This window comes from Lonchura striata, chromosome Z (genome assembly GCF_046129695.1).
Source record: "Lonchura striata isolate bLonStr1 chromosome Z, bLonStr1.mat, whole genome shotgun sequence".
Classification (NCBI taxonomy): domain Eukaryota; kingdom Metazoa; phylum Chordata; class Aves; order Passeriformes; family Estrildidae; genus Lonchura; species Lonchura striata.
Window position 1 is genome coordinate 34,419,075 of NC_134642.1, and position 13,450 is coordinate 34,432,524.

At 36.6% G+C, this 13,450-nt stretch overlaps 1 protein-coding gene across 1 annotated transcript in view; it reads left to right on the forward strand.

Moving 5' to 3' along the window:
* HCN1 (hyperpolarization activated cyclic nucleotide gated potassium channel 1) overlaps window positions 1-13,104 on the forward strand; it is a 191,503-nt gene extending 178,399 nt beyond the window's left edge. Inside the window, exons 7-8 of the mRNA XM_021553855.3 lie at window positions 7,771-7,935; window positions 9,573-13,104. Coding sequence (XP_021409530.1) covers window positions 7,771-7,935; window positions 9,573-10,390 — 983 coding nt within the window. The 3' untranslated portion in view covers window positions 10,391-13,104. The remainder of the gene's footprint in view (window positions 1-7,770; window positions 7,936-9,572) is intronic.
* The last annotated feature ends 346 nt before the right edge of the window (window positions 13,105-13,450 follow it).

Below are 13,450 nucleotides of genomic sequence, written 5' to 3' on the forward strand. Positions count from 1 at the left end.
TTTTAGAAGTGCAAGAGAATTTTTAGGAAGATAGAATGAAAATAATAGTATTTTATGTTAAAAGGTAGAAGCTGATTTGGGTTTAGGAGTTTTATTAGTTAGCAAACATAAATATAAATTTTACAGTATTCATAATAATAACACAAGTAGTAAGTCTTGCAATCTAAAAGCATAAATACATTGTAATTATAATTCTGCTAATTCATTAACAGTATACATTTTTAATTTAAACTTTATATAACTAGACACAAGTAGAATATTACATAGAATGCCTGGGAAATCAAATGTGGTCAACACAGATAAAGCGGAAGATTTTTTAATTTCACACAGTAGAATTCTAACTAAATTCTAACTAAATATTTGAGTTTAGATTAAATATTTAATCTAAATATTTAATTCAGAACTGACAGTCTCTGATAATTTTTTTAAATAATTTAATGAAAAGAAGTACAATATTTTTATAGTCAACTTTAATTAAGGTTGAATAGTTTAAATTGTAACTGTTATTGTTTGCCAAACTCAAGATTACAAGAGCATTCCACAGAATACATAAGGAACTAAATGGTTTTTTTCAATAGGCAGTAAGCGTCCATTGGAATAAAAATAAGAGTAAATAAATTACATAAAATCACTTTTGGCCTTTGACACAGTGTATGAAAACTAAATCTCTACTCAGGCATATTATCTTAGAATCTTAGCTTAATTATTATTTTTTTAAGCATATGAAATTATTATCAGTAAAGCTGTGAGCTTTTACAAGATAATAAATAGACTATCTTAAGATATCTTTGTAGAAAGAACATTTCAATAAATTAGAAGAAAAATGTATGGATGCTCTGTTATAAATAGTACTAAAGAGAAAATACGCAGGTTTTTTTTCTATTTTATAAAATTACCCTAAGCTTTTCTTCTGTCTTTCAGACCTTTCTTAGAAGAACACAGGAAAATAGTCAGGATGTAAGAAATATTTCTAAGTCTAGATGTGGCACTCAGGGCCAGGGTCTGGCTGACAGGGTGGTGTTCAGTTAAAGGTCAGACTTGATGATCTTAGAGGTCCAACCTCAGTCATTCTGTGTTTCTGTTACTGGCTTTTATCTGTTCTACTAATGAAAACTTGGCCACAGTTATTTTCAGTCCCTGCACATGGAAAAAAGCAAAGAGAGGTTAGGATGAAAAATAAAAAGTTCCTGCCTAGGTAACTTGCCACTTTTTATTAAGATAAGAAACTGGTTTCTCCTAGCTAAGTGGCATAAAAGACACATTTGGAGGTAGGTAAAGAAAGGAACATACTCTCAGGGTTGTTGGCAAACCCTAAATAAATGTTTTTAAAATAAGTATTTGTCTATAAATTCTATCAAAGTTTGGGTCAATTAAATGTAGGAGTTCTTTTCAAATGAACAATTATTCCCAAAGTATATTTTTGCTATCCCTTCTGCTATTTTTACATTAAATTAAATAAAATACTATTAATTAAAATGTGAACATGTGGAGAACTCTGTCTTCAGAGACAGAAATTTCAAATTACTACAAACAAGCAATAAATATGTTATCTAAACTAACGTACGTGTTTTGTTTGGGGTTTTGTCTGAGGAATTTCAGGTGTTTTTTGTTATTTGTCTGGTTAGATTTTTTTAATAGGATGACTAATAAGGGCAACACCTATTAGTTTTACAAATACATATATTTAAAATACGTTCAGGTATTTAGTTTAAAAAGCAATAAATAAAAGACTGGAGATGGGATATTACAGAAGTTGCTTTTAATTCTAATCATCCATCTTCAGTCCCTCTTCAAAACAAGAACTATTCGGTTATGTGTCCAGGCTGCCTTATGAACCCTCTCTCCAACTGATGAACCCAGATATCTGAAAACAACTCAACAGACAATTATTGCTGTCATATTTTAAATGAAGAGGTCATGCAGGCTGTATCTCCTAACTCAAACTGACTTCTCTACAATTCCATATTTAGTGTAAACATGGTGGCAAAAGCTGCAGGTTTAGCATAGCTTCCTTTTGGACAGTCCAGATTACAAATCTGGCTGTAGGAATTATCTACATTTTCCATTCTCCTTAAGTTCTCTCCCTTGCTGCAGAAATGTTCCTCTTGAACAGTGACTATATTTTAGGATTTCTTAAATACTGGACTAAATTTTTTAGAACACAGATTACTGAAATTCATTCAATTGCATCAAACTACATTCTGAGTAATTCTAAGACCTAGTGGTAGTTATTTTAGTAACTATAAAAAAAAAGCATGGTATGTCCGGCTTTACCAATGTGTATACTAGCAATAATATACTGAAATATAAGAAGAACACATTAATAATAAGGAATAACTATAGATACATTTATTTCATGTTTTCCAGAGTTTAATAAAGAAAAAGAAAACAGAAGTGCAGATGCTTATGTTAAAGTAACATGCTATCATATGAAACAGCTTCTCCCTGTTTTCTATATTAGAGATTCTTAAGTCAACATGAACTGGAAAATCACTCAATTTCTCAAAGAATGTGTTGCCTAGAAACTTACTGATTTTTTTTTTTTTTTTTTTTTTAACTTGCTTGATGTTTATATAGTCCTTTCCTAAAGGAAAAAAGAACCCGACGATACTCATACTATGTGTTGTAAAGCTGGGAATTGAATGCCCCATGCTGAATGTCCCTTGCTGTGACTGGCACAGCAAGAAAGTGCCCATTAGCTAGTTTCTGCTCAGTGGACAACTTCAGCTACTTCACAGAAGTAAAGAACTGTCAATCTTCGTAGCACGCCCAGGAGCTGCTGTTACAAAGAGCTGTTAGAAAACAAGGATAGTCTAAACGTGGTGGTTCTGGGAAGTCTATCAAGACGGGTAGATGGAAAGAGCACTTGGAAATTTAAGTTTTGTCTGCGGTAGTTTAGTAACTCATTGCTCTCTACAAAATAAACAATATTCTAATCCACTGCCCTGTTCTTAAAAAACATTCCCAAGTCTGCTAGACTGACTGACCCAAGCTTTTGAATTGCTTTGATTTTCCATCCTTTCGCTGCTGCTGAAGTAATCAGCCTGAACAGCTGACAGCACGCACAGCAACCTGTATGTCCATGACAAGAACAAGTTTCCTGTTGAGGAACTGAAGCGATAGTCAGCTGTCCTGTGCTGGAAGGACCTCTCACTACATCCTGTAATGTTTAATCTAACAGATGATGGGAAATCACAAAACTTTGGAAGAAATGCATAAAAACTGATAGTTGTTTTTGATTGCTTTTAATATAAACACTGTATAGCTGAAGTAGTACTGAATTCATTAATTCAGTACTATACAAATTTAATTTCTTCACCTAATAAAGTGAACTTGTGTCCTTGCAAGACAAAGATGTACATACAATAATTCATTGTATGAATTTTCTGTTTATACAATGTAACATCCTAAGCTAAGAAATACAGTCCACAGAGACACGACTGGTTTGGTGTCCTTCAGTGAACTGTGAACTTGCTAACTACTGGACTCATAACTTACCTTTATCAACACAGTTTACTGTTGGTGGGCATATTTTTTCTGTAGATTTTTCTCTAGTCAAATGTTAATGTGACATATGAGGTAATAACATCTGGAATATAATTTATATGTAAAATGAACAGATGATGAATGGACAAGTATACACTCTCACAGAAGAGGAATTTTCCTATATAAAAAATTTCTGTATAAAATGGAAACCAGAAGTTATTTCTAGGATGGCCAGCAAAAGACTAAAGAGCTCAATGTCATACATGCTACTAGTGATTAATCTCCCACACATCCATATACATGGATGTTGGGGTGATTAATATGTAATACATTACATATAAATCCCCATGTCCTTATTTTCCCAAAGACAAAAGTGTTTAGACATCATGTAGCAACAGGAGAGGGCTAAAAATTATCACCTACAGTGTCATATCAGTACAGTCCATAAGAATAATGAACCTGGTCTCAGCTGGGATCAAAACTTGATCCTTACAAAAGGCCTGTTAATCCTATTATTTAAAACTCATCCTGTGGGCTGTGTTACTTACCTCACCTCCTTCAGATTTTCCTGAAGTCAGCCTTCCTTATTGCTGTCTTTCAGATATGTAGAATTTCCCATGCAGAGTGTTCTGTCCCATGAATGCAATAGTAAAATACAACTTATGCATACCCTGTTTTATGAGAAACCAATACAGGCAAGCTCCTTTAGAAATTCATAGTGTTCCAAAAAATGAACCTGATCCAGCTTTTGCTGAAATCCTGCCACAGAATCATAGAACCACTTAGATTGAAAAGACCTTCAAATCGTTGAGTCCGACTGTTAACCCAGCACTAACAACTCCATCACTCAGACATGTGTTCAACTCCTATGCTGGTGATCAGTTTTGATAATTACAACTTTCAGAACAAGGTTAGCTTTAAACTTCTATCACTGAACGTTTCATTTAGAATCTTCACAGCAGAAAGTACATTGTATTTGAGCCCATTTCCATATTCTTTTGAGGACTGTCTTTTTGTGTGGGAAAGACACATGATTTTCACAAATGAATTAATTAAATTTGCATTAAACATGGACTGTAATTACAAATGAATGTTTTTAGCATCATTCTGTATTTTCAAACAGTCACTTTTCATTAGGGCACTGACTGACATTTGTTTCACAATGTTTTAGGTAACAGTTGTCCACAAAGATTAAATAATTAAAGCAAAATTTGCATTCAGAATTGAATTACAGGTTCATTGTAGCCTAATACGTAATTTTAAATTGGAATTTAAGACATTTTGTTTAGAAAGGAAAGATAGTAATATTTGACACACTGGAAGTGTCATCATGAAGCCAATGCAACATGCCAAATGCACATGTCAGTGAGTAATATGCTGCTGACACTTTATTTTTATGTTAATAGAGCACCTTGTTTATTCAAGTTGTTTAAAAATAGTCTATGCCTTTTGTGTTCCACTACACACTCTTATGTTATTATTGTATTTCTTAGTCTATTTAAATCAATTGAACATCAAGTAGAGTGTAATTGTTAAGGGCACCTGGTGTACTTAATGCCTCTAAGGCTCATTTTAAATATTTCATGGATATTTTAATGAAAAACAAAACTTTGGTTTATTTAAATGAACACAAGTGTTTAATGAGAACATATTTCAATAATCTGTGCTCCTCCTCTGGTCCTGGTAAGGAAGACTTCATATATTCTTTTTTATTATGCTTGAGGTCTCTCCAAATAGCTGATAGATTAGCACATACCATTTGCAAATACTTTAGTCTAATGAACAGACTACAAATGATGCTATTGAGACATATTACAAGGCAATATAGATAATGTATCAGTGACTATAATACAGTTCTAATCAGTCAAGAAATACCACTGGAAATGCAGTATGTGGGTATTCATTCACAGTATTTTTTATGTAAGGAAACTGTAGTTCAGAGCATTCAACTGGACCTGAGAACACAAACCTGTCTTAGCTTACGGAGGAGGCAGGCTCCACAGCAGCACTTCCTCACCAGTTTCTGGGCACTGAGACGTTTGTCATATGTTTTCTGACCCCTTGTTTATTATATTATCTAACTAGTAGGATTACATATATTAAAAGCCTTCCAGACTTATAGTCTTCAACCAGAAGTTGTGGGTTGACAGAGTCTGCACATCATAGTTTTCATTGATTTTTTTCCCCTTCACCTTGACAAAAAATAATAGAAGATGAAAGAAGATGGAGAAAAAAAAGTAATTATTTGTTGTAGTAATATCCATGAATTCTATGGTCCCAATATCCTGTGATGAAACCTAACAGTCTCTTTCTAAGTAATCTACAATAAAGTAGTCAAGATTATTAATGATGAAACCTGTACTTTCTCTAATTTCTTCTGCACTCTTCAGAATGATGGGGATTTAGGAGATGCTGTTTATTTGGGGGGCATTTGATGCTTTTTATACTCAAGTATTTGTTGAGAGTAGCAGAAGACACCTATTTATGTGTCTTTATTTTTGCAGCAATTTTAATTGAAGAGAGCTAAAAATCAAAAGGTGATCATTAGTCACACAAGACTTTCCAGACAGTTTCCCTAAATTCAACCATGTATTGTAAAACTTTATTATTTGTGAGACTTAAATATTCTAGGAAATAGAACTGCATTTAACTGCTCCCTTTGGGCAAAATATCCTTCTCTTGTAACTACAATGCAGTGGGTTCAATCTAAGGAGGTCAGGCTAAGCTAGGAGTGAGAAAAGGAAAGGACTGACTTCTGTTATACCTGGCTGGTTCTTTACAGTAAAGTGTCATTATTTCATGGGCATCAAGTTTTGTGAGGGACTTTAGGTCAAGTCTCTTACCAGTATTCTCTATAAATTCTCTACTTTACTCTCCCAATAGTCTCTAGAAATTCTCCCCAAAGCTATTGGGGTTTAAGTACATTCTCTGCTGGTACTGGTCCAATGTTAATTTACTTTGATTTATCCACTAATTTAAGCATCTTATCCCCTAAGCCTTCAGGGTTAGATAGCATGTGGAAATTCCTCAAGAAATATGAGATTAAAAAATCAAGGTTCTTCATATTCTAGATTAATAAAAAATATATTTTTTAAAGACATACAGCAAAAAAACCCCAAACCAAGAACTAGGTTGGTACTTTGTAGAACTGAAATCTGCAGAATTATTTATCAGTTGGCTTTCCACACTTGAAAATGATTGTTTGATTGAAATCAAGCATGTAATGGACAAAAAAGTAAGGTAGGAGACAGTTTCCTACTTTTGTATTTAAATACAAAGTATGAACTCACAGCCCTTGACTGCTGGAACTGAGTAGGGAAATTGTCTTTCACCCTGCTTTAGTTCAAGTATTTTTAATATTTCTAAGTGTGTTTTTAGTCCCTAGTTTGAAAATGGGATGAACTCAAACACTACTTTTTGCAAATGACTTTCTAGTTTTCTGTATTTTAATCTAAATAGCGTAAATAAATATTCTACCCCACATGTTTTGCTCAGATACCGACTTTGGCCTCTACGCAGTCACCTTGATTCTGTGGATTGAAGAATTAGAAGTCAAAAGTTTGGGGCTGTTTCCTGGGACTTTGCACATAGCTTCAGTTTCAGCTGTTCCAGAACAATGAATTCCTGTTGGGGGCACTTGCAGAGAAAGGCTACTAGATTAATCATATGAATTCCACATTTTAACCTAATGAGAAAAAAGGTCAAATGTTGTAAGTTTTCTCTCCCCAAAATACCTAGGACATAAACATCAAAGAAACAGAAGGCATGCTCATGCTTTGAGCATTTTTTTTCTCAGAACAGCTCTTATATTCAAATATCGTTACATCATGATATAATGTATTGTACTAGTTTAGTATATCTGGTGAATGATTAAAGGAATTGGTCCTCTATGGCAGTGGTGTATTTAAAAGAAAATCAACAGAATCACTTGGGTTATTTTAGCACTTGGGTTAATCAAAGCTATCAAGATATGTTTGACAGCTGATGGATCATTTCTTAGAACTTGAAGCATTATTTTAAAAAGGCTTCATAAAATCAGAGTTCATACCGAGAAAACTTATAGGCAGGGCTCTTAAAGGACATGCATTATTTTTTCAGAGTAGCAAAAATAGAACCAAATACCTTCAGAATCGTCCCTGCAACCTTATGTAAGCAGAAATAGAAAAATTGCTGCTGAGTACTAAATTATTACTTGTTAGCATGCAATCAATTTCTAACTTTAAAGTTTTACAGGGTTCAGTAACTTCTTTGTTTTCAGTGTATGCTGAATTTTTCTCTCCCCAGAGATCTGCCTTTTAACCAAGGGCCGTCGAACTGCCAGTGTACGAGCAGACACGTACTGTCGCCTGTACTCCCTCTCAGTGGACAACTTCAACGAGGTCCTGGAAGAGTACCCCATGATGAGAAGGGCCTTTGAAACGGTGGCAATTGATAGACTTGACAGGATAGGTATTTATTTAATTTTCTTGCATACGATTAATTCTTAAATTCCTTCCGCATTTTCTTTCCTTGAACTGCACGATAAAATAGCTCTCTTTAAAAGTTTTTTTTTTCCTGTTATGCTGCAGTAAATGTTTTCTTGATCTATAAATAACACATGTGCAGACAAGAATTTTGCAATCTCACTTTTAAATAATAAAAACCACAGAGTTTTAGAAAGGTCTTGTATTCCTCTGAGGATCATTTTTCATACTTTAATTATCATTAGTATTATTTATTAATCCTGTAGATTTCTTTTGCTGCCTTCAGCACTTGATAGGATTTATGCTGTGTCACGAGCAGTAGATGACATTTTCCTAAATAAATTGCTTACGGATGACATCTATAATGCTGGGAAGAGATGAAGCATCTTAGCACTCGCAAACCCGTTGTTTGTTGAAGTGAATTAATCCTTTGCAGCAGGGCTCTCATTTTCCTCACAACATGGGCACTGCTAACTTTGATGGCTGCACACTGGCACTGCTCAGATCTACCTGCAATCAGAAAAGCAGTCCAATAATATGCAAGTGAAAGGCAGAAGGGTATGGCAGATTATCAAAACATGAGGTGTAAACTTGCTGTTCCAGTATTTGGGACCTCACAACAGGACATACTAGGCAAAGCATAAAGTCTTTGGTCAGGAGAACTGCACTCTGATTGTCATTACTGGCACTCATTTTAAAATTAGGCTGAAAAAAAAAAAGTCACTTATCCCATTCAGTGGCATTTCCTTAACTTCACAAGAAAACTTCAGTCTGAGTATTTCTCCACATAAACTCAATGCATTAGACTCCTAGTTTGTCTTGCATTTCTCTCTGGAAATGCAGTCTAGCTCTAAGTAATAAGTGCTTGAAAAATATTAGCACTAAAGCTCCAGTCTGTCCTTGGAGTAGCAATCTCATTTGAAGTGCAGTGTTTTACTCAAACAAACAAACAAACAAACAAACCCCCAAAAAAAACAAAAAAAAAAAAACCAACCCCAGGAGTTGAATGCCATTGTTCTCCCAAGCATCTGATGACTCAGACAGAATAGCAGACACTGTGAGCCATCAAGCAGACATCATCAGGTCACAGTGTACAGCAGTCTTCAGTGTGCAAGCAAGTGTCATATTATCCATGAGCTCATAGTAGTTCACAAACACTTAAAAACACTGGTTACTACTGACGTCTAGTAACTAGTTCCCAGTAATGTGCTAGATGGCAGGTGTACTTTTAAAATATGTAACTGTTTAGTGGAAATTCAGACGGTTTCCAACGAGAAGGATTATGTAGGTGCAGAGCACGACAACATTTTCTGTCAGTTGTTCAGGAAATTGGAGTTCTTATATGTAATTGCAGTAGTAAGAGCAAAGTGCAGGTGGAGGGGCAGAGGAAGGCCAGGCGGTGCGGCGGGCGGACTGGGTGCGAGCACAGCCGCGGGAGCTGCGCAGTGCCAGCGTGGCACAGCCCCTCCTGCCCCGGGCCGGCGGCCGAGCGATGCCCGCTCAGCCCCGCTGCCTGCCGAGGCTTTTACAGGAGACCCCAGCGATGGGGGCTGAAACGCAGAGCCAGGGCGGGACCCTGCCCCTGCACCCCGCGCTCACTAACTCTTGTGCCTCTCTGTGAAGGGAAGAAGAACTCGATCCTGCTACAGAAGTTCCAGAAGGACCTCAACACCGGCGTCTTCAACAACCAGGAGAATGAGATCTTGAAGCAGATCGTGAAGCACGACCGGGAGATGGTGCAGACCATCGCCCCGGTGAGCCTGCAGCAGATGCCAGCGCTCAACTCCAGCACGTCGGCCTCGTCGCGCGGCAGGACGCAGTCCCCTCCGGTGTACACCAGCAGCAGCCTCTCGCACACCAACCTGCACTCGCCCTCGCCCAGCACGCAGCCGCCCCAGCAGGCTGTCATCCTGTCGCCCTGCTCCTACACCACGGCCGTCTGCAGCCCGCCGGTACAGAGCCCGCTGGCCGGCCGAACTTTCCAGTACGCCTCGCCGACCGCCTCGCAGCTGTCCCTCATGCAGCAGCCGCAGCCGCAGCAGCCGCAGGCGGCGCAGCAGCCGCCGGGCGCCGCGCAGAAGAACGAGGTGCACAAGAGCACCCAGGCCCTCCACAACACCAATCTGACGCGGGAGGTGCGGCCGCTGTCCGCCTCGCAGCCCTCCCTGCCGCACGAGATCTCCACGCTGATCGCCAGGCCTCACCCCACCGTGGGGGAGTCCCTGGCCTCCCTGCCGCAGCCCGCCCCGGGCCCCGGCGTGCCCCCGGCCGGCCGCGCCTCCGTGCCGCAGCGGGTCTCGCTGTTCCGGCAGATGTCCTCGGGAGCCATCCCCCCGAACCGCGGCGCCGCGCCGCCCGCCGCCCCGCTGCCGAGGGATTCTTCCACAGTCTTAAGCACAGAGCCCGAGGGAGACAAACCGCGGTTCGCCTCAAACTTATGATCCCTGGTGACTGTGAGCAATAGACTTGCAACAGACCGAGCACCATCCCCCGAACTGTTTTAGCCTGTTTCCTAATGTGCCCCAGCAGTCTACTATCAGAAAAATAATTTAGACAGCTTTGCCCTATGTAACGAATGTAAAAGTTTTATATATATATATATCTAAATATATATATATAAAGGCAGTTAAAAAAACTTGTTTGAGTTCACGTCTTCCTTTTTTGCAACCATTGCAGAAGATTAAAATTAACGCTAATATTACCTATTTTTAATGTGTTGACTTTAAAATCAGCCTAACAGATTTCTCTGTTTATGAGATTGGCTGTTTTCATGGGGAAATTGTCAACACAACGACAAACTTCAAATAACTACATTAAAAAAAAAAAAAAGGAAAGAAAACCATCCATTTAACTAACACATAGCACTGACTGAGTGATATTCTGAAACCTTTGTTACTTCATTTATTGTGTATATCTTGTTAATTTCTTGTGAAGAATTCGGTTGTTATTTCATGTCGCATTTCATATGTTAGCACCATCCACTGGAATTTAGATTGGAAGAGAATTGTATTGCAAACACCTGCAGTGTAAAGGGAGGCACTAGCACTCCTCCAGATAGGTTGTAACATCATGGCATGTCAAGCCTTCTGTTGTCTAAAAGAATTGGGTGGACTTTGATCTTCACACTGCTAAAGACTTTTCAAAAGACTAAATATTTCCATTGTAAATAACTTTTTAGACCCGAGCATAATTAGATGCTGTGTGGTGTACCATTGCAAAGTCTTTGTTTAGGAATTTAGGTTCCGCTTTTCACTTCAAAATTTACAGTTTTAAAATTTGTTAAAGCTAAGTGCAACACAACTGTTAAATTGTAATGCAATGGCTTAAAACCTACAGTGTTACTTTTACATGCGTTTTATGCAAAATTGTACGCTTGATCCGGCAAACCGCTTGTACTTCACCAATACCATCACTTTTCTTCTTCTTGCCCTCAGTAGCATCTGAGAATATTCCATGCATGCTTTGAAAAAAAAAAAAGACAATAAAAATAGGTTTGGTCAGTAGGAAAAGGCTTTATGGTATCTTAGAAAATAATAACCATTCATTAATTGTGTCTACCTTAAATTCCTGTAATGCTGACTTTGAATCTCTGGTTTAAGTCTAGAAGTGAGGTTTTTCATTTAAAGGATTATTTGTAAACCACAGCTTGATTTAGACTTTCAGGTGCTTTCTGTGTCTTCACTGTAGTTTTGTAGTTGACTGTGGTGTTGATTTACAAAAATAAATATAATATAGCATCAAGTCTGTCTGGAAATGCACGATTTGCTCTGTGTATATTGTAATTAAATGGTTAGTATATCCTAAGGCATGTAGTGTCAAACATAGCCCATAGGTATGAGGTTTATTATTTTTTATGTCTTCAAAACAGAAAGGAAATGGTGACAGAAAGCAGGGTTAAAGCATACTGTTTTGTGAACATTTTGTTTTGTTTGCTCAAACCTTCACGTTATCTTATCCACAAAAAAAAAAAAAAAGAAAAAAAAAATTCGTAATCGTTTGTGCCTGATTTGTCACATTAAATAGAGAGTGAAACTAAATGTGTCATAATTTAACTCACTGAAAAATCAGCATTATGGATATGATACAAGCATATATTCTGTTCCTTAGAACCCAACTGACTCTCTTAAGAAAATGGATGCAAAGGAGTTCTCCTCTTCCCATCAATGCTGAGTTTAATGATGCATGGAAAAATTAAATAACATCACAAACTACGTAATGCAGTGAATCCAGATGTACTTGAGAGCCAAGTAAATTCTCTAAAGCTAACAGAGCTTGAACCCGTGCTGCCTGTTATTCCTTTTACTAAAGTGGTACATCAAATAAAATTTTTTAAAATCTTCCATTTTTTTTGCTGACTCACATTCACCAGTAAAGATCGATGTAATTAACCCACTAACATGCTGCTGCCATTAATTTAAGTGACCTGGAGTGGAAATGGGGAAATGATTGTTTAAAAAAGTGTCTCAAACATTATGGATACGCTGCAAGACCATTTATTTATGAGTACAATACCCCTTATATTATTTTAATGCTAACAAATTCTGTCAGTTAATTAAGATCATATACTGATCTTGAAAACTGTTTAAGGTTTACATTTAATAGGAGAAATGGGGTTAGTAGCAAAATATTTTTATATATATTTTTATTTTATTTTAAGCACTATGAAGAAATATTAATTCACATGGTCTTTCAGTGAAACCATAAATAATTTTTAATGACTTTGTAATAGAGTGGACAATATCTAGGATTTGTATGTTAATTAAAAAAAATGGTACAGGGTATAAAATTATATACGTATATATATATATGTATGTATGAATGTATATATACTTAGATTAAGAAACAAATGACTCACATTCCTGTAATATAAAGGTCCATTGCTAGTTTCAGAAGTGACCTATTTTCTCTGTACATAAGTAGGCCCATAAGTATGAAATCTCACATCTGTACAAGATGAAATGTATTAATGAAAAAGATTGGATCTTACTGCTGCTGGGAAGACTATAGATCTGGTTCTTACAATAATTGTATGATCAGGGATGAGTTAGATTTTTTTTGTCTTTGCTCAAAGCCATAAATAAACAAATATAAAAGATTATTAATAAATTGAAGAAAATATATAAAAAAATAAAACCATGATTTTTTTTCCTTCCAATATCTGTGTAACTGAGCCAAGTTTTGCTTTACCTTAAAAGAAGAACTGTTTGCTTATCTCTTTTCTTTATTCTGTGCCCAAAAGTGATATGCACTGAGTATGGGGAAGTGGAGAAAAAGCTGCCTGAATAATTCTGTACATTCCTGAAATAAGAAGGCTTAGAAACTCAAGGGTACTACTTGATTTACACAAGCAGTTCCTAAGATTTGTTTCCTCTGCAGATTAGAGAAATTTATTTTCCCAAAAAACTCTCATGTAAGCTATAACCATTTATCAGAAATACATCATGACTGAAAATATTTGAAACTTCAGCTTTTTTATATATATTAAATATCCTGGGGGAGAA